At 36.7% G+C, this 21,290-nt stretch overlaps 2 protein-coding genes across 2 annotated transcripts in view; one reads left to right on the top strand and one right to left on the bottom strand.

Moving 5' to 3' along the window:
- The first annotated feature begins 453 nt into the window (after positions 1-453).
- On the top strand, positions 454-14,156 carry LOC130245428 (synemin-like). The gene is given in 8 exon segments (XM_056478108.1): positions 454-853; positions 855-890; positions 892-972; positions 974-1,282; positions 6,065-6,189; positions 9,328-9,398; positions 9,591-10,007; positions 10,010-14,156. Coding segments are annotated over 8 exon segments (3,219 nt in total). The 5' UTR covers positions 454-481; the 3' UTR covers positions 11,818-14,156.
- A 2,404-nt stretch (positions 14,157-16,560) lies between these two features.
- Positions 16,561-21,290, bottom strand: part of ttc23 (tetratricopeptide repeat domain 23) — a 28,588-nt gene continuing 23,858 nt past the window's right edge. Inside the window, exons 10-11 of the mRNA XM_056477839.1 lie at positions 17,418-17,500; positions 16,561-17,250 (exon numbers count right to left, since the gene is read on the bottom strand). Of these exons, the coding sequence (XP_056333814.1) occupies positions 17,139-17,250; positions 17,418-17,500 (195 nt within the window). The 3' untranslated portion in view covers positions 16,561-17,138. The remainder of the gene's footprint in view (positions 17,251-17,417; positions 17,501-21,290) is intronic.

Raw genomic sequence — 21,290 nt, 5'->3', positions numbered from 1 at the left:
TGTTGCCTGACGTGATAGTTTGCTCAAGTAAGGGAGTGCATTGTCGATTTTTCTCCACATGGGAGAGCCATCTCATATCCCATCACAGCTAAAGACGTACTCCTTCAAACATCTCACTTAACGGGAAGGAATTTATACAACGTACCATGGCGTAGGACTCAGTCATGAATATTAATTCAAACGTGCTGACGTTCACGAAGCGTCCAGTCATAACCTAATCAACATTCAGCTGTTTCAGCTAATCATATAGCCCCTACTGGGTGAACGTCGCGTTGCGTTATTAATAATCATGAAGTAAACCGTCACCATAGTAGAACTCGCTAACGGGACATGGGATCAGCTCAAATCCTCCGCACTTGTCCGACTCTGCCTCCGCCCAGCGCTCTTCATCGACGCAGAACACGGATGACAACAAAATATTGATTAGCTTCTAACTTAAACACGTTTTACGCTTTTAGATATTCTCAATTACAACGGGAAAATGTTTCGAATGAGGGAACCGTTTGAAAGCGAGAAGCTCCAGCTGCAGGAGCTCAACCAAAGACTCAGCCACTACCTAATGCGCTCGAAACAGTTAGAACAAGAAAACACCTGTCTGATAAACGAAATAAGCTCAATCAGGCAGAACAGGTCTGGAGAATGGGAAAGCAAGCACATGTCCGAGCTGCGTGAAATGAGGAGACTGGTGGAGCGTTTATCTTACGAGAAATGCAGAGCGGAGATGGAGCGACAGAAGCTGCGTAACGAACTTCAGACGCTGCAGTCGATGCGTTCAGATGAAGCCTCGGTCAGCAAAACCATCGGGACTGAGCTTAAAGGCTGCGAGAGGCAACTTCAGAACGCTATTCAGGGCAAACAGTGCTTTGGAGAGTCGTCTCTTTGAGCTGGAAAACGGAATACAAGTTTTTGGAAGATGCCCACAGAAAGGAAGTGGCCCACCTGAGGGACCAGGTGCGCTCCAGAACTGTGCGCAGTCGTGACTCAAACGCGTCCCGCACCTCCAGCGGTTACTATGAGGAGGTGCAGGAGTACGCGAAACCACTTCACCGAAAACTGGCAGGGAACTTTGGAGATGTACCGCCTGCAGGTGGAGGAAATCGAAGAGTCGATAAAAGCAGATCACGCGAGGTTGGAGGAGATTCAGAGGGAAAAGAGGGAACACGCTTCGCAGTTCAAGAGGCTGCGTGACGAGATTGAGAAACAAACACAAGTGCAGATGAACCTCGAGGAGCAGCTCGTAAACATGCAAGATCAGTTCAGAGCTGAAATCACTCAGTATCAGGTGAGTGTCGAAGCCAAACACAAGCTGCTCTATTAATAAAACTTGGGATAGTTTTCCTGATGTGCTTTAGGGAAAAACAGGGATTGCGTAAGGATGTTGTGCTCATCCAGAAAGAGCGCCACACCCACGGCCCGCACTATGGTGACAGCAGCAGCACTGACACATCTCTGCCGACACAACAATGGTATCCCATGACGTTTTTAAGTATTTGTTGCACAATTACCATGGTTATGTATACTTATAACCTTTTAGATCTGTTTTATACAAAATAATCAAGAACCACATGGAATATTTTAAGCATTGCGACATTTTAAATCATGTTAAATCAAAGTCTGCCACGTGGAAAGTCCTTTCCCTATAATACATAAATTGCTATATTTATTTGTTTAATAAATGTTATACTTTTATAAAGTTGTATGCACCTTTGCACCATATATATGACAAATATGTAAAAACACTTGTGCATAAATGTTATTTAAATATTTTATTAAATAAAAAAGAATGAAATTATATTTTAGAATTAGCATATACTGAATAAATATCAGACTTTACTTAAATTTATAAAAATTATTACATTTTCTGAAGACTGAAGTGCCACAAATTTACTCGAAGCAAATTTTAATTTCTGCTCAAATATATTTTTCTTTAAAAATAGAAATAATGTTGACAGAAATTTAATAAAGTAATCTAGTGAAAATAAATAAATAAATAAATAAATAAATAAATATATATATATATATATATATATTATATATATATATATATATATATATATATATATATATATATATATATATAATATATATGCAGTGCTAAGCATATATGTTTACACCCCATTTTGAAATAAATATTTTAATTCCATTTCTCAGTGAATATAGGCACTGTATTTTGGTGCATTAAAACAAAACAGATTTAATAAAGAGATATACTTATTAAAATAATATTTTAGTCAGCAAACATATTTAGAAATTGAAAGATAATACAATTTGAGCAAAATATTGCAAAAAAAAAAATTACAACCTACAAAATTTCAACTAAATGAAAACATTTTTTTTTTTTGCTCTCTCTTAATTTTCTTATTTTTAAATGTGTATTTAATATTTTTCTGTAACATCTAAATTTAGCTGTACTGGTTTTGGCCCGTTATTGTAAGATAAGATTTTGTTAGATAAGCTCCAGATTTGGCTTCAGTACTGACTAATCTAATGTATATGCACAAATATAATATTGTCTAGCTTTCTATTAAAAATATGAATTTAAAAGATAGATTTGTGAGGGGTGTTACTTTTATATGAGCACTGTATATATTCTAACAAATATAAACAACATTTTACAGATTTTTTTACTAATTAAAGAAAAATCAGTTATATAACTTATAAGTCTGTTTTTTTACTTGAGGTTACACTCTCTGGCAATGACATTAAAGTAAAAGATTTCAAAAACGCACAAATAACGGATACCAAGCAGTCATCAACTTCATGTAGATGCACATTATCCAAACACCTGTTCTTACAATAGGCCCCTTTGGAGCACAAGTGAGAAGTGCTTTAGCTCTGCCAATATCCCTGTTTATCATCTCTAGCTCAATGTGCTTTAGAAAAATTGAGCATTAATGCTTTATCCCATGATTGCCTCTCTCCACGGAGAATGACAAATGAGCAGTTACTGAAGCAAAGTGCAAGCATCCCTAAAGTGTTGTGTCACTGTGGGCTAAAATTGAATGGGCTGTTTGGAGGATGTCAGCTTTGACATATTACTGCAACCAACCTCATGCCAAAATATTCAGAGTCCAAATCCAGAACAGATAAGCAATTACCAAATGGCCTAATGATGCAGGCCTGTAATAAGCATTTACAAAGACATTTATCAGTCTAGAGATTAAGTGCTGTGTAATACTAATATGCAGGGTGAATGAAGCTAATATTTTATTTTCAAATTGTGACATTTACATTCATTGTTTGGTATATTTTGTTTGGTTGAGAAAACAAAAATATATATTTTACTCCTGGTTTGCCTAGTTTTGTCATTTAAGACCAAACTTAAAATAGAGAAAAAACAGCTTTTGTGACAAAAGAAAATGCTGTGTACTAGTATTGGATTAGGTAGCTCAGAAGATAGAATTCCTACTTATTTAAGTAAACTACATGACCAGAGCAATCAATGTGAAACTCACCCAGCAGGCACACGGCGTCATAAGACATTAATATTAGGTTAATTTTTGGTCATGATGTCAGGTGACTAAAAAGCAATGTCTAGTCAGTGTCTAAGGATAATGTTATTTTGATTTCCAATAACGATGTCGAATGACATTGATTTTGGTTGATTTTAGGTTGTGTTGTAAAGTGACCAAAATCCAACATCAAGCTAACATCTTAAACCAATGTCTTAATGACATCAAATACTGATATTTATTCCTCAGGTATGGTAATCGAAATCCAACGTCTGATAGACGTCATACTAGTAACGTACAACACAACATAAAACTGTAAATCATTAGACGTTGATATTTGGTTGATTTTAGGCTGGACAGTTGGTTAGACATTGACATCAGCCTGGGGTGCGTTTTCCAAACAACAATGTAACTCGCGGCTTGAACTCTCATAGTACGATGCGTCGTTTGGGAAAAGAACGATGTAGTGATGAGTGTTTCCCAAAACTCGTAGTTTCTCTGTCACAGATTCATCATTTGAACCACGTTAGTTATAACGTGCTCTAAACAGGGTGGAGTAACAACTTCTTTAAAGAAGAACCCCATCATTTCTTTGTGCAAATTATATTGTTTTTAAACTCACATGCATTAAAAAAGTCTAATATTAGTTTGGTAATAACATGCACTCGCTTTCCATATTAATTGAAATATATGTAAATGGCACATATAGGACCTATGTTTCCTTACAAATATTATTGAGAACATACATATTCTATTCCAAAACATACAGTAAAATCACTTACAAAAAATAACACGTATTCTAATATCATATATAAATTATATAAATAAACAATGAGGCTATTTATTGAGAAAGGAAATGTAATTTATTATTGATTAGGAAGTGAAAAAATACTACTTTAATAATATTATTAATGATGATGATGATTATTATTATTAAATAGGATATTGTTTATTTATTTTTTTGAAAAGACTACTTTACAATTTGACACTTGTAAACCACTGAAGAAATGTGCTAACCAACAGGCCCATGTCATATACAGTACAGATACTTAATAAATAACCTACTATAATTAAAAGCATTAATGTTTGCTGTTTTTTGTTTTCACAAGCTTTGGAGACGTGACATAAATTCCGCCTTTAAATAATAGGTTACCTATAGCTTGAGCATGAGCCACGGCTGCATTCAAATTGACATCAATGTTTTCAAAGTGCACTGCGAAGGGAGCGCAATTGTAAACATGAAGATCGCTAAAACTGAACTGTAAAAATACTTTGAAAGCAAATTACACCTAAGAGTGATGACTTTGCTTTTTTTTTTAAAATCATTCCCAGTTTAAATGTTGGAATGCTCTAAAAGAATAGGGCAAAGGGGGGATAACTGGGAATAGAACACAGCCAGGAACTATGTTCTAACTACAGCTCCAGAAGTGTAGTTGCAAGCATACAAGTTGCGACGCAGTTTCCGATTGTTCGTTGGAACGATAGATTTGAGAAACGCCAATCAATGAACTATGTTTATAACGCCAGAAATGGCGACCTTAGTTAGCTAACGATGGTTTTCAGAAATGCACCCCTGATCTTGTGTTTTGATGTCAACCCGATTTTCATTCCAAACAAAACGTAACATCCCCACAACGTTGGAGTGCAATATCAATTTGACATCATGTTGACATCCCTTGCTTGCTGGGCAGCATTAGGAAGGGCATACACTGTGTGAGCCAAATTTTGATTCGTTCTTCTGTTTTTTGGCCCTAGTTTCTGTTTAGTTTTGCGTCGTTTGTCACGCTGGGTTTTAGTTAGTATCCAGGAGGAACAGAGAGACGGTTGAACTCAGTGTCTGAGTCCTCACCGTACCTTCTCAAAAAACAACAAATACAAGCTTCTGGGTTCAGGGGGAGTCATATTAAAGGATATATTCTGGGATGCACAAAAACATTTACAAGTGTATGATAAAAGTTTAAAACACCTTGTCAGTAGGTGGTGGAAATGCCACAATATGCCGGTTTGTCAACTGCCATCAAATGAAAAAGTGAAGAAGTGGGGGTGACATGTTGATTTTACATGTACAGTATGTGGACCCTTTTCACATTTCCAGGTTTCTCAGCAGCAGAAGTCGTCATAGTTGGGTAAACTTAGAGCACAGTGAATGGAAGAGTTGGAAAAATGAAAAAATGTTACAATCCAATACAATACAAAATAATAAAATAAATACACAATAATAATGTTATCAAGACTTTCAGAAAAAGGAAAAAACTGAGAGACTGATAACAGCAAACAGAAAGGAGAACAAAGTCAAGTAATAAATAATGAGTTTTCAGCAGGGAGTGATGTTGTAGGAGCTCTCAAACAGGTGCATCACACAGTAGCACCAAAAATATACTTTGAATCAATAAGATGCAAGTGGACACCGTTCTGAGAGAGACCGAGAAGAGATGAGATAAAAATAGATTTTATATTTTTAACGGTATACTATGTAGTGGTGTGTTATTAAAATCAATTATTATAACATACTATTGTGTAATAAAAACTTTTCCAACCCAAAGTTATTTAAATCAATATATACCACATAGGTGTAAAAGAGTAAACAGGTTCACTATCTTCTTGTCATGCAGGCTATCATTGAGGAACTAGAGTATGAGCGCAGAATGCTGTCCAGCAACATCTCAGATAAGCTGAAGGACCATCAGGATCTCTTACAAGTCAAGATGGGTCTCGCTCTGGAAGTGGCAGCATACAGGTAAGAGCTTCTTCAACAAAATCAATAAATGTAATTACTTCTAGAACTCAAGAAACCTTGTTTTTAATGACACCAGTGGCCATTACGTGAACTCCAACCAACAACTTATTGCTTGTACTTGCACTTTGCACACATAACAATCAAGAGACTGAATGTAGTTGGCATTGACATACAGTACCACCTTGAGAAAAGTCAGCCCACAAGCATTCATAGACAAACTAGGAAGTCAGGGATTTGTAAACATTGAAGGGTGATCATATGTTAATTTTTTTTCCTGGGACAGCTGCCTCAAAAAAAAAATTGATTGCTAGTAGTAGCGTTCTTTTGGACAAAAATAGCATAATCAGTAGTAGCTAATCATATAGTATTGAAGCACAAAATGTCCATTCAGTTGGTTCTTTGTGTATTCTGTAATCCACTCTAAGATATCTGGTCACCCTTACACTGTCAATACAGTTGCAATTAATACAATGAAAAATATTTTAGTCTTTTTACATTCATTAGTTTTCCTTGAATGACCATGTAGTGCCTTACAGACAAGTTTTGAAAAGAGCTCAAATAATTTTTCATTTTCTGATAACTCACGTTTGTTCATTGATTCCAGAGGTCTATATATATATATATATTTATACACACACAGTTTAAATCAAAATTATTAGCCCCCTTTTAAATTTATTTTTCTTTTAAAAATATTTCCCAAATTATGTTTAACAGAGGCAACGCAGTGGTGTAGTAGGTAGTGCTGTCGCCTCACAGCAAGAAGGTCGCTGGTTCGAGCCTCGGCTGGATCAGTTGGCGTTTCTGAGGGGAGTTTGCATGTTCTCCCTGCGTTCACGTGGGTTTCCTCCGGGAGCTCCGGTTTCCCCTACAGTCCAAAGACATGTGGTACAGGTTAATTGGGTAGGCTAAATTGTCCGTAGTGTATGTGTGTGAATGAGTGTGTATGTGTTTCCCAGTGATGGGTTGCAGCTGGAAGGGCATCCGCTGCATAAAACAAATGCTGGATGAGTTAGCGGTTCATTCTGCTTTGGCGACCCCAGATTAGTAAAGGACTAAGCCGAAAAGAAAATGTTTAATAGATCAAGGAAATTTTCACAGTAGGTCTGATAATATTTTTTTCACCTGATTTATATCACCACATTACCTTGTTAAACAATAACCCAAATATTGACAGAACACTTCAATTTTATTACTACAATTTTAAACTAAATTAGCACAGAAATAAAGCAACGTTTACACAACAGAGTCAATAATTGCCAGACTCCCGTGCAATCTGTCGGACAGTGCAATTGGTGCGTCTTCTTGGCTCAGTACCATGTGTTTGACAGTGGTGATATTTTCAACTGTACGGGCAGTGCGTGGATGACCGCTCCCCGCCACACGACATACTGATCCAGTGCGGCCAATTTTTGCCAAAAAGTAAACCAATGCACCTTTTGTCCAGTTTTTAGTCGGAAACTCACAAAGAAATCATGAAGCACTGTAGCCGTTAAGTTCTCGTGAATCTTTGATCAAAAACATCATTTTTATTTAAGCATTACGCAGCTAAAAATAAATACGTCATCATTACACAATCATTACATCATAGCCTAGGAAAGTAAATAAAATGATTCTTCTATTGCACAGATTGCGCTGTTATTCCTGTATGACATTGACATCTCCCTCAAGTTCATTTTTGTTGAAATACTATCAGTGAATTGATGCCAGTTTAAGCGCTGGAAAGAATGACCTGTTTCTGTGCCCTTTAAATGAGTCTCCTCCCACATTCTCATTAAAAATGAATAACAAAATTACTTGTGCTTCATGGACTTGGGCTGACTTGTCCTCTCTAAGGACTAGTGCTGGAGACCTTGAAAGCCAATAAAATGTCTCATGTTCATATTTCATTGTTAAGGTCATTTTCTGCATTCCAGAGCTTTTCTAAAACTAAAATCTAAACATCCAAATCAAGCACTAGAAAGACGTCTTTGACCAGTACACTTGCAGTAATCCGTCAACAATATAGTATTTTAGCACAGCAGCATTCATGTTGTGAAATTAGCCTCTACTCCCTATTGTACGTCTCAAAATTGTAAATGCAAAAATTCATTCTGTGTGAATAGCCCCTTATTCTGCCATTACAAAAGTATGTTGGGTATCTAAAACCTGTTTATTCAGCAATGTGAATATACATGCTTGACTGTTGTCTGCTTAGATTTGAGTAGTTGATTTGAGTACTCCAGTATGTGCCTTGTAGATGTATTTTTAGTCACTGCAGCAACAGAGAAACTAATGCCCTCCCATTTGGCAAGTTTGCATACAGCTCCACCTCTCTTGCCTTGTTAGACTGCTTAAGTCTCTGCTTTTCTGACCTTATCCCTGTACATTAAACAAACACTGACCTTATATGACTGTAAAGCTGTGTGATCCATTAGTTAAATATTCGTGAAAATTTAGCTTGAGGAGTTATTAAATTAAGCCACATCACAGTAAAATCTTTTTTTTTTTAGATCTTGTTGTTTTAATGCCATTTTTGATAGTCACACGACTAATATAATTCCCCCATAGCAGGTAGGATTTTAACACATTTTACATAATAATTGTAATTTGCCAAACAACATTTATTCTTAATGTAAAATGTTAAGTTGGCCTGAATATGTTTTGAATAATAGACATGATGTAGACGTGTCTTTCATTCGTCTGTTTAAAACTGCACCACATCATAAGCCATAATGAAAACAGACAGAGTGCATTGTAGCAGTTATTTTTAGATCAGTCTTTCAAAGGAATCACAGGGGACTTTCACAGGGATACTGTCTGTAGCTCCACAAAGTCTGCTTCGCTTTGGTTTTCTGATGCATTTTTCATGTAAAAGCACTGTCAAGGTAGGTTCAGAGGGCTCAACGACCTAATCTATTAAACACAATGCTGGATTTAAGAGTGTTGGTTATGTCTTCAACTGTGTTTCTGCTTATCTTGATGTGGCTTGGTAGGTTTTCTATTTGTCCTCAATGTTGTTTAAGCTTTTTCATGGTCATGGAAGAGCATTGAGGTAGTCAGCATTCTCAATGTGAAAACAATTTGTCTAGGTCTACATAATGATACTGTATGTTCTGCTCACACAAATTATTTTCCATTTGCCCTTGTCATGATCAATAGGGCGCTCTTGGAAGAAGAAGGAAGACATGCTAAAATGTGGTCTAATCAGCATTCAAGAGAAAGAATTATAGGTATTTGCTTGTTTCATTCAGCTGTTATGCTATTTGAGGTTTTTTTATAACATTGAAGTTGGATTTACTATCATCCAATAATTTTTTAAAATATTTATTTAAGTAAATATTTAGCAAATTTAGAAACATGTTAGAAAGTTAAATCTTCACTATCCTAATTTCTACCTACTGTCTGTTGTCTGTGTACTGTAGATATAAAAACGCCAGCCCATGTTTACACTCCAAGAGTCTCTGTTAATTCTGCAAGTCGGCCAGATACAAGAAAAAAAGCTTTCACAGGATATGATGTTAAATATATGGAGCCTGTTTCCAGCATGAGAACCTCATCTACATCAAGTCAGTTTCATTCTTACGAACCCTCCAGGATCGTGCCCATCAGTGTATCGAATCGTGCCCAGCAGAGTCCTGATTCTAGAAGGGACATGATTTCATTCACCAAAGCAGCTCAGGCAGCTGCTTCCAGTACCTCAAAACCTGGAGTCTCTTCTGCAGAGATAAAAAGAGAGGAGATAGATCAGAGATTTTTGAGAAAAGAGGTCTCTCAGCACCCTTCAAAGAGCTCAGCTGATCTTCCCCCCACTAGAATCGAAAGTACACCAAGCTCGACCATGTCAAAATAGAAAAACCAAAGCCAGTGAATGTAATATCACCTACTGTGAGCTTGAGCAAGACCACCACTGAAGAAAGCCGAGAGAAAGATGTTAAACTGAAAGAAAAGAAAATGGATTTCAAACTAGATCAAGACAAATCTGAGGTATCAATAAAAGATAAAAGAGGGGATATAAAAGAATCAATAGCCAAAGATGTGGGAGAGTCTGAACATGTTGAGCATAAGGTGTTTGTAGGTGAGGAGAAAATATTAGATGCCGTTTCTATGGAGGAAATAATTCAGAAGGTCATGAAACCAGCTGGTTTAGATTCTAAGGTCAGCTCATCCCCTGACTCAAAAGTCACATATCATGTGGAGAAAACAGAACAAGAGGATGGAACCACCAAGACTCAGATTGTCTTACAATCGAAAGTTGAGGAGGAGCTGGACCTGTCTGAAGATTTTGCCCTGGAGGAGCTTCTCAGCAAGGGAGTCAAGAAGGTCACCCTGGAGAACATCAAGGGAACCCCAACGGGAGCCATGATTGAGAACCTGCTGAGTCTTGGCCTGCAAGGTGAAAGTTTAGAAAATAAGTCTGTGAATGTGGAGGTAATCGAGGAACCGGTGGATTCTCAGAGTGATGAGGAGAGTGAAATTGAAATAGAGGAGACTGTGGAGATTAAGTCTAAACAGCCAAGCATCAGTCCCTCATCAATGTCCTTCCAAATCGAGGAGCTAGAGAGTGACCCTAAGACCACAAAACCCTACGAGACTGAATTTGCTAAAGCCTCGCGTTATGGGAACAGTGGCTCTATGCAGGTTCAGGATGTTTCCAAAGAAGAAAGCCTACCCTACTTCTCACATGGCCATGACTCACAAGAATACTTTGTCTCCACTCCTGACGAGAACCTGTCAGAGTCAGAGGAAAAAGATAATGAGTCGGAGGATGGAGGAAGGTTTAAGTCATATAGCCATTATGGAGTTGTGGATGATCTGTCTGATGAAAGATATTACCAGGAAGATGATCCAAAACGACCCACTGCTGAAGGTCACAGTTACAGAGACTCACCTGATTATGGTGACCGCTCGTTTCTGAGAGACAATATCCAAGACTGCATAATCGAAGAGGAGGTGCACGTTTCTCCCACTCTGCAACAGTCCATAGTGGGGATCCTGAGAGAGGAGTCATTAGACCCCGAACAGCAGCTCAGAGGAGCATTAGAGCAAATCCAAGACACAGTTTCTGGAGCCCTCAAGGAAGAGCTGGCTTTTTTCACGAAGGGTAGAGAGACTCCAGAGAATGTTTCGGTGGACATCAAAAAAATAGAACAAGTTGCAGACAATGGAACCATGACTATTGTGGCGGAGCTCAATGTATCGCAGACGTTGGAGGAGTCTGGACTGCTGGAGGAAGAACATGATCCATCTGAAGAGCAGATTATGGCGGCACTGAGCTCATCTCATCCAATGCTTCAGCAGGCCATCGGGGGAGCAGCCGGTGCAGGATACACCATGAAAATTTCCAAAGAGGAGTTTGAAACGGACGAAGTGCCATGGATGACCACCGATGAGGAGTTCCAACAGTGGAGCTTAACCGATGAGTTTGGCAAGACGGAAAAGCACATCAAGCTGGGCCCTAGTGAAAGATCTTTTACTTTTCAGATGGATGTGAACAACGGCTCTTCTGCATCAGCGAGTGAAGGAGCCGTCGAAGTGCAAAGCAGCAGCTCTTCTGAATTCTCACAGACTCAGATGATTGAGCCACACCTAAAGGTCTGTCATGAGAAAAGAGTCGCGACTGTTTATCTTGAAAGCCCCAAAGATGAGTAATAGATTAATGACGTAATATTCAATGATAACAAAATTAGACAGAAGATATCAGGTACAGTGGTCCCTCGCTATAACACAGTTCACCTTTCGTGGCCTCGCAGTTTCGTGGATTTTTGCATTTTGACTTTTTTTTTTACTTTACAGCGCAACATTTCTTCGTCCTGATTGGCTGTATACCACTGTCTATCAATCTCCTCGCAATGAAATTTGGACTTCTGGACATATTAAAGGAAGGTAGAAGTTACGCGGTTATAAGGCGCCATTACGGAATGAATGGATTTTTAGTTCACTAGATAAAGAAAAATAAATAACATAAGGACGACAGAAGCAATAAGTTTCAACAAAGACGCAAAAAGGGTTGTAACTGTCAGCAACAAGACCACCGTAAAGATGAAGTCTGCTTTAGCTTTGTGGATCAGTGACTGCAGTTGGTTTCATTCTATAATAAAGGACTTATTTTTCCACAAAGGTTTTAACTTTGAGAATGTTTAAACGAGAGAAAAGTGTGAAAATGTTAATGCCTGTCTGAGAAAAGTGCATAAAGTGTGTAGTGAGGGGTTTTACAGCCTTAAAACATCTATAATAATTGTATAAAATAAAGCGACTACTTTGCAAATTTCGCCTATATTGCGAGTTACTTTTAGAACGTAACTCCTACGATTAAGAAAGGACCACTGTACTTGAAAATAGAATTAAAAAACACACTATTGTTCAAAGGTTTGGGGTTTCAGTAACATTTTTTAAAAAGAAAATAGTGTTATTAAGCAAGGAATAAATAAATTGATAAAAATGAAAGAGGTTATATTTACAATATTTCAAGTTAAAGGTGTTCAGTTGAACATCTGAGTTCTCAACATTAATAATAAGAAATTTTTCATATTGCAAAAAGTGACAATCTTAGCAACCCCCAAATTTTGTGTTTGACTTATCTATAGTGTTAAAAAAGCTAAAGCGAATCATTTTAATACTCTATTTTGATTCGTTCTTTATATATATTTTCATCATAATTTACATGGACATTTTACTATAATGCAGCGTTAACTAAGCTCAGAAAAAAACCAAATGCAGTATTTTCTTTATTTTTCATTTCATATTCATCATCCTTCAAAGAAATATACACTGTGGACTATATAAACAGTTTGTTAAAGTACTGTTCTGTGTTTATAATTTCTATAGTATTAAGTAAAAATGCTTTTTTAAATGAAATACATGTTAAATAAAGGTAAAAAAGATGCATAGAAGTATGCAGAAATTGTAACATAGCGCTCCCTTGCCATTTTTCATAGAGTCACAGATTTGTTTAGTCACACATTTGGATGTTGTGTGGTCTGTCTTTTGGTCAGAGTCAGTGTTTAGCTGTACCGAGGGCGAGAAGCACTAGATTGTCCTTACTGTCTCCCAGAGATCTCTTAATCCTTAAATGACATTAGACCAGCGAGGACTAATCTAGCAATCCTGCTCTTCCAGGACGACACATTTTTCATTCTCTGGTACACTGTGCAGAGACAGTAAGAGAGAGGGGGAGTGTGATCGCAGGAATCTCACATTAAAAATAAGTGCTAGGCAGCTTACACACAAGTGTGTAAGTGCTTCCAGAATAGCTATACGGTGCTATTAAGTCTGTGTCACAATCTATTAGCAGAACGAGGATTCAGCAAGTCTAATGAGAGTCTATTCTTAGAATTTATACTCAGCCATTGAAACCTCCTGGTAAAGTAGTGTAATAGCTTCATACGTGTTTCCTTCTATTTTTCTACATACTAAACTTATTGTTATCAGATGCTAAAATGATGTCTGTTCTGTGCCTATTAACAATAGTGATGGTGTATGTAGAATGAGGAAGCATGTCAAATTATTATAAAGTCATTATATCATTTAATGTTTCATTTTCATGTCAGTTGATTATTATTAACTATTTTAGAAATCTAAAAAAAGGGAACTATTGACCTTATTCTGCAATGCGGAAGTAAGCTCTTCTCTGTGATTGTTTTAGAACCTCCGATTCATTTTCCTATGGGGAAATGACTAGGAATAATAAACGGCAATAAACAGTCAAACAACTTGCTCTAAAAGAAAATAAGAAGAAAATACAAATTTGCAACATCAGCCTGCAGCCTGACGAGCTGTTTTTTTATGACTGAAAGTGAATGAGACAAGAACTTTTGAACTGATGATGTTCAAACTATTTCTTCCGCACTTACATGAAAGAAAAAGGTCAATTAGAAATGTTAAAAAAGAGAGATCTGATATATGTTAACACAATAATCCCAGGGGTTTTTAAACAAGTTGGGATACATTTGATTGTACTTTATTAAAGTATAAAACCTCCCAAATAATAATCAGTGGTGCCTAATTTCATTTACTGTGTTTTTTTTACATTGGTTTTCATTGACACTCACAATATGATTTTTCACATTTGAAGTGGTTATGATCTGCATTTAAAATTTTTACAGTGTGTTGTTTTCTATAGTCTGCTTATAATGTTTGCAAGAATTTTATATATATTTAAAAAAAAAAAAAACAATGTAGAGGTCATAAGCTATTTTCTATCTTTTTTGAAAATCATTTTTGACAAGCGTGTTACATTCAAGACTTTCAAACATACAGCCACTGCTGAGAAAACCAACCCAGGCTTATTCTGATTACGTACCACTATATACATTTGGTGAGAGCAAAATACATCCCAGGAGCTACGTTTTTTTTTTGCAGTTTTTGTTTTCTCGATTCAACCAGAGGGGCTGTGTACACTTTTTTTAGATCTCAAATCTCTCTCAAGAGTGCCTTTCGTGCCTGCTGTTTTCACGTAATTCCATCAGAGGCCGCTGTCGACTTGTCTACTCACTGAATGACTGACTGACTGACTGACTGACTGACTGACTGACTAAGCAATCGACTGACCCACACTCCTCCTTCCCTGAACCCAACCAATAGAGTTTTAAAAGGCACTGCTTGGCCCGCTCACCCCCAATCGCAGTGTTTTAAAAAGCAATCCATAAAAAGAAAAGCGCACTGATTTTTACCAGGTTTTCAGATTTGACCACATTCTCACCCTGTTATTTACTTGTTTATTTTATTTTTAGCTTCTGTTTTTGTCTTACCTGCTTTTTGGAACCGTTCTTCATCGGACTCGAACCCTGTTGTCATGGTCAACTCCGCTTTGCATCTCAAGTCCGCTGACATACATGTCGAGCTACCAGACAAACTGGTAACAGCAGAAAAGCCGTTCATATGGAGGTAAGCGGTCAACTGGTAAGTGAGAAAAAGGAACGGCATCTTACCGCCTCGTAGCATTCATTTTAAAGATGAAATGCACCCATACAGAGCTCTGGCTACATAATTCACCATCTCCAGAAATGTATATAGGGCTACGTTTTCAGAATGAGCCTATGTTGGAGAGAACTGTTTTCATATTAAAATAAGGTATGGGTCACTTTGTTAATAAGTAATAAATATGTTCTGCATAACAAACAATCTGAAACAGGCAAGCCAATGCTGAGACATGATAAAAAAAACATTGTTTCTTACATAGTGACGAGTTTCAGACTCTCTGAAAAACCTGCTTCATACTGGGCCTTGTTTAAAAAATATTGGCAATAAAATAGACAAACACAAATGCATCTTGGCAATGCATAACATCTTATATTCATCTCTCTTGTTAATATTCACCCACTGCTACATGTGGCAACGGTTGGGCGAGCCTTAAGAGGAAGTGATGTAGAAGTAGACTGTTTTGAAACAGGATGTTTTACAGTATAATAACCTCTTGTACGTCAAAAGATATTTTTTATTTTTCAATTCATGATCTCTTTAAGTGACTTTAGTGGTAACATTAAACCACTTACTTTAGTATGATACCAGATAAAAGAAACTATTCTGGTTTGTGTTGATGAATATTTGACATAACACAAAAAGGTTGGGAAGCACTGTTAACAGATAAGTTATGTTACCAATGAATTAAATATTGATATCCTTAACCATTTCCATACAAAAAGTATCCATATTTTTGTTAATTAAATCATCTAGTAGCTGAATAAATAAGCTTTCCAGTGATGAATGGTTCATTAAATTAAACGAATTTTTGGCCGATACACAACTATTTTAATATCTGTTATCTAAGGGGTTCATATATTGAGAAAAGGTTAAAGTTTCCATATTAAGTTCTTAGCAATATACAAAAACATCCCCACAGCACGATGCTGCCACCACCATGCTTCACTGTAGGGATGGTATTAGCCTGGTGATGAGCAGTCCCTGGTTTTCTCCAAACGTAGAAGAAGAGTCCTGGTGGTTCCAAACATCTTCCACTTATAGATGATAGAGGCCACTGTGCTCATTGGAACTTTCAGAGCAGCAGAAATTTTTCTGTAACCTTCCCCAGCCTTGTGCCTCGAGACAATCCTGTCTCGGAGGTCTACAGACAATTCCTTTGTCTTCATGCTTGGTTTGTGCTTTGACATGCACTGTCAACCCTGGGAGGTTTTTTATTTTTAATAAATTTGCAACAGTATTGTGTGTAGAATTTGAGGAAATGAATTTAATTCATTTTGGAATAAGGCTGTAACATTAAAAATGTGGAATAAGTGAAGTGCTATGAATACTTTCCAGATGCACTGTATATTTCCAATCAAAAATATTAGGTTTAATATATTTACAGTAAGACAGTTATAAAATATTTTCATGAAATATGATCTTTAATTCCTATCTTATGATTTTTTTACAGTATATTTTGGGCTATTTAAAAACAAATCATGCAATAAATAAGACTGTCTTATCGACCAGGGTCATGTTTACCTGCATCCCTTAACTCTCGAGGTGGTGTTTCAGCACTTATAATCTATGCATAGGGTTTTATGACTCTGTGTGAAACCTCATTTACAGATTTACAGCATGCTGGTTTGGGCTGGCAGATAACAGATGTAGTTTTTCAGAATGAAAATTCACAAAAAAGGTGTCCTGCGTGCTGTTTTGCTGTGGATTTGCTCACTGTCTGCTCTCTGGTTTATATACAAACAATAAATAAACCCTTCAACTTCAAATTTTGATTTCAGCTCAATTCTGAGTGTTTGCAGAAAACCACTGTGACGGTGTATTAGATCACCACTGGACATTTCTCATTTTCTGAAGTGGAGATACAGTCACCTTGCCAACCACTCTGAGACTCAGCAACTCACATTAAAGACACAGCAGAGCTTGTGTGCTGTTCGAGGAATATTGCCTGATTCTTTTCCAGCCCACAGATTTCCCTGGGTAAAACAGGACGAGGTCAAACATCCTTGACAGTGTATGCCGCATTCATTAGATCAGCCTGCTGGTCACTGTTGTTATGAGTTAGACATACTAGATGTCACCTCAGATGCAGATGCAACCACTGCACAGAACGGAGGCCTTGTTTCACTGCGGCTTGCTTTATGTCTCTCACTGACCTCTGATGACCTAGAAAAAAAGACCATAAAGCAATAAACGCCTCATCTATAAATTATGTCCACTTCCACTAACACACTATGTCCAGGTGAAATGTCAGTGTGTATTGCACTGAAAGCACATTTTTAGAGTGCGCTGTGACTTCCTGCTAGTGTAAAAGTGTAGCAAAGGAAACTCACTGAGACAGCATGTCCACGCTTCTTTGAGTGGCTTTGGTTTTCTTATGTTGAGGACCATACAGCAGACTCTGAATATCAACACACTGAAGAAAAAAAAGAATAAGGTAGGTTGGCAAAACATCTGGGAAGCCATGACATCACATGCTGTACACCATCTGAAAGGATTTTAAATACACACTGCCGGTTCAAAAAAAGACACTTTGGATTTAAGCAAATATTTAAATACCTAAAAAATGACTGTTTACTGTTTAACCTTTAGAAGTTTCTGACTCCTTTTGAACACCAAAGAAGACATTTTGAAGAATGTTGGAAACTGGTAGCATTGACTTTGATGCAGTAGGGGGGAAATCCTTTGGAAGTCAGTGGCTTCTGGTTTTCAAAAAAAAAAAAAAAAAAAAACTCAGACAGGTTTGAAAAAAGTGGAGGATTTGTAAATGATGATATTTATTGGCATGTTTACATTTCTGGCATCAGCTCAACAACTCCTAACCCTGTTTTTCAATAGTTTTAATGTTTTAACTGAAGCAGTGTGTGGCATTTTATTTCTTGAACAACCATGCTGAAAGAAATATCCCATGCCGTGACTATATTCTATATGACTATTACATTGAAACAATTATACACCGACTCCCTGAAGTTTTAATAAAGTTTTTTTAATCATCATTAAAATGATGATTCTGAACAATAAAGAGCTTGATATAGTCAAAACTGCGTGCAAATTTAAAACTAAGCTATAAAAAACATTTTATTTAAAGGCAGGGTATGTAAACAGTATATGAATATGTCGTTTTTGTTGCTAGAGGGTACATATTTATAACAAATAAAGGCGTAAGTGTGATATTGTGGTCAATTACATCCTACAGGACTCCTGCAGAAATCACGTTTATGAATGAGCTAAAGTACTCAATACTTATTACTATTATGGTGGTATGTGGCAGAGTAAGGCTCCAACAGACTCATCTGGCCATAGCGATTTTATCACATTAACAGTGTTGGGCAGTAGCGTCGCTACAAGTAGTGACACTACTAGCTTAACTACATTTCTCAGTAGCATGGCGGTAGTATTGCTACTTTATAAATCAAAAAGCTTTTCATTAGCGAAGCTATTTTATTAGTCAAGTATAAGCAGTAACGTCCACACAAGCTACATTTACTGATCGCGGATAAGTGACGCCACCGACATTCACGGAACTGTGAGGCCGGTGTTTAGCCGATGAAAGTAAATCCATATGATATCGAGAATGACGATTTCTATTTCTATTTTTTCCTATTTTTTCTGTGGTCGACGAAACGTTTTGGTGCGTTACTGCCACTTCTTGCTCTTGTCGGTACCGTCGCGCCAATTAGGCTATATATATATATATATATATATATATATATATATATATATATATATATATATATATATATATATATATATATATATATATATATAGTAACTAGTATACGTTAGCCTTTACTACACTAAACTATATATAGTTTCATGTTTTTTTTATATAACACTATATATAGTTCAGTGTAGTAAAGACTGACGTATACTAGTTACTAATGATACTACATTATGTAGTGTAATTTATTAATAAAGAGTTGTACATATAAATACAATATAATGTTTATTACTAAATATTTCCCTTTACAATAAATTACAATAGTATTTTGAATGTGTAACACCTGGTATTATTGGATTTCATTTGTTTTTGCTGTTATATACTACAATTTGTTTCTGTTTGGTACAGCATACTATTTACAGTAAATAACTGAACTGAACAATTCTGTTCTTTGACAGTTTCAAAGTTTCTTTGACAGTTTTATTGATCACTAAGATATGATTGACTTGGATTAAAGTTGCTTTGATTTAGCTTAGATGTATGTTTTATTGCAAATGCCACTAAAATTCCTCTGCACAACAAATAAAAATTTGGTTTTGTAACAGTAAACAGTTTTTTGTTATAAGGTCTGGTTTTGTTGTGGCTCTACTTTAAAATTAAATTAATATAATCTTAATTAAGCGATGAAAGATTTTGAAATTCTAACAGTAAACAGAGCTACAGTAAGGTCACATCTGCTTGGTATAAATGCTTGAAAATTATTTAGTTGAAAATATCCATTAGAAACTTAAAAGTAATCAAAAGTAATCAGATGTAATCAGTTACTTTACTTTTATAAAGTAATCGAAAAGGTACACTATTTATTACATTTTAATAGGGTCATTTGTAATCTGTAATCTATTACATTTCCAAAGTAACCACCCCAACACTGATTATATTGCTGCTCTGTGCAGTCTGAAAAATTCACAACATATTAAAGAGTCTTTGGTGTTTCCTTATTCTTTATAAAACCAAATCGAAGATGTGTATGCGCATTTGCATGAACACACAGAAAACTCTGTCACTAGCTAAAATTGCTATTATAAGTTCAAAAGTATTTGTTATTTCTCTGGATTTGAACATTCTTTGAAACCTTTGTAATAGTACACAATCAGCAAATTAACACTGTTCTAGTGGTTTTTAAATATCTTAATGAAACAAATCGCACATATTGTGCCTTTAATTTCTGTAAATGTTAGAAGTATAGTGTTCTGAGTGAAGTGCAGGCTTGACTCTGATTTCACGGACATACAGTAGTAGAGAAGAGAAGTGTCTCTGGCACACAGATATTACAGCATACCTGGCCAAGCCACTTCATTTCCTCAAATAAACCCCAACTCATTCACTCGATGACTCTTCAAAACAACAACAGCAACGCTTTGAAAGAAAAACACTCAAGATGACGACATGACAGCAGTCCTTCCAAAAGTAAAAGACAAAGGAACAAAGGAAAGTAGTGTTCAATGTTTCCTTCATGACTGAAAAAACTCCATGTTTTCATCACTTTCCACAGGCAGAAATGATGTAATGGGGCCCGCTTCAACAGGAAAACAGTCACAGTCTCTCAAAAGTGTGTGCGTTTTTATAAAAAGCAGCTAATGCATCTTAAGACTGCATGATACTAATTTAAAACAAGTATAAAATGTCACAATTTTTAATTCCTGTTGCAGTTTTAACCACAAAACCCCTGGCTTTAGGCCCAGGTCTAAACTGGGAGTGTGTTGCTCTGGAGCAGCTGCTTTCATGATTGCAGGAGGAGGAAGAACATGATATGATATGAGCTGCTGGTATCTGTCAGAGGTGACGGGGAAAGGTTAGCAGAGCAGGAGACCACTGATTCACAATCCCAGAAACCGAGCCCTTCGATACCACAACAAACAAAACATAGCAACAGTGCTCATTTACCGACAAGCGGAGACAGGTTTCCAGAAATCAACATCATGGTGTTATCTCATACTGGGGGGTGGGCTTTGACCATATCTAAATAAACTAAAAGCCACTTGCATATTTAGAACACACTGGAGACGTCGGAGGGGAAGTGAAATGGATAATGTTTTACATCTTACTGCATCAGATGACATGGATGAGAATAAATAAGCGGGGTGTGCTTAGACTCCTGGAGCAGAACATCGAGGGACAGAGAATAACACCGTCCAGTGCAAAAATAGTCACGCTTTTTATATTCAAGTTACCAAAACAAACAATGCAAAAACAACAGAGCGATGCCATACACCTATGATGTTATGTAAGTTAAAGGGATAGTTCACACAAAAATGAAAATTAGGTCTCTTTTCAAACCTGTTTGGGTTTCTTTTTTCCTGCTGAACACAAAAGAAAATATTTTAATGTAGCTATACACTAGAGGTCAAGGTCTTTAGCCTCCTTGTTACAACAACCAACTCCCATGCAAAGAATCACCAGTTTGATCCCAGCTCAGCGCGGATTGGATCTAATAGGACCGGTAAGTTGCATGTGGGGGCTCGTCCGGGATGGGAGTGAGGTTTAG

Source organism: Danio aesculapii, chromosome 18, assembly GCF_903798145.1.
Source record: "Danio aesculapii chromosome 18, fDanAes4.1, whole genome shotgun sequence".
In the NCBI taxonomy this organism is placed as follows: domain Eukaryota; kingdom Metazoa; phylum Chordata; class Actinopteri; order Cypriniformes; family Danionidae; genus Danio; species Danio aesculapii.
The sequence above is the reverse complement of the archived record's forward strand: the minus strand, read 5'-3'. Positions and strand labels throughout refer to the sequence as shown.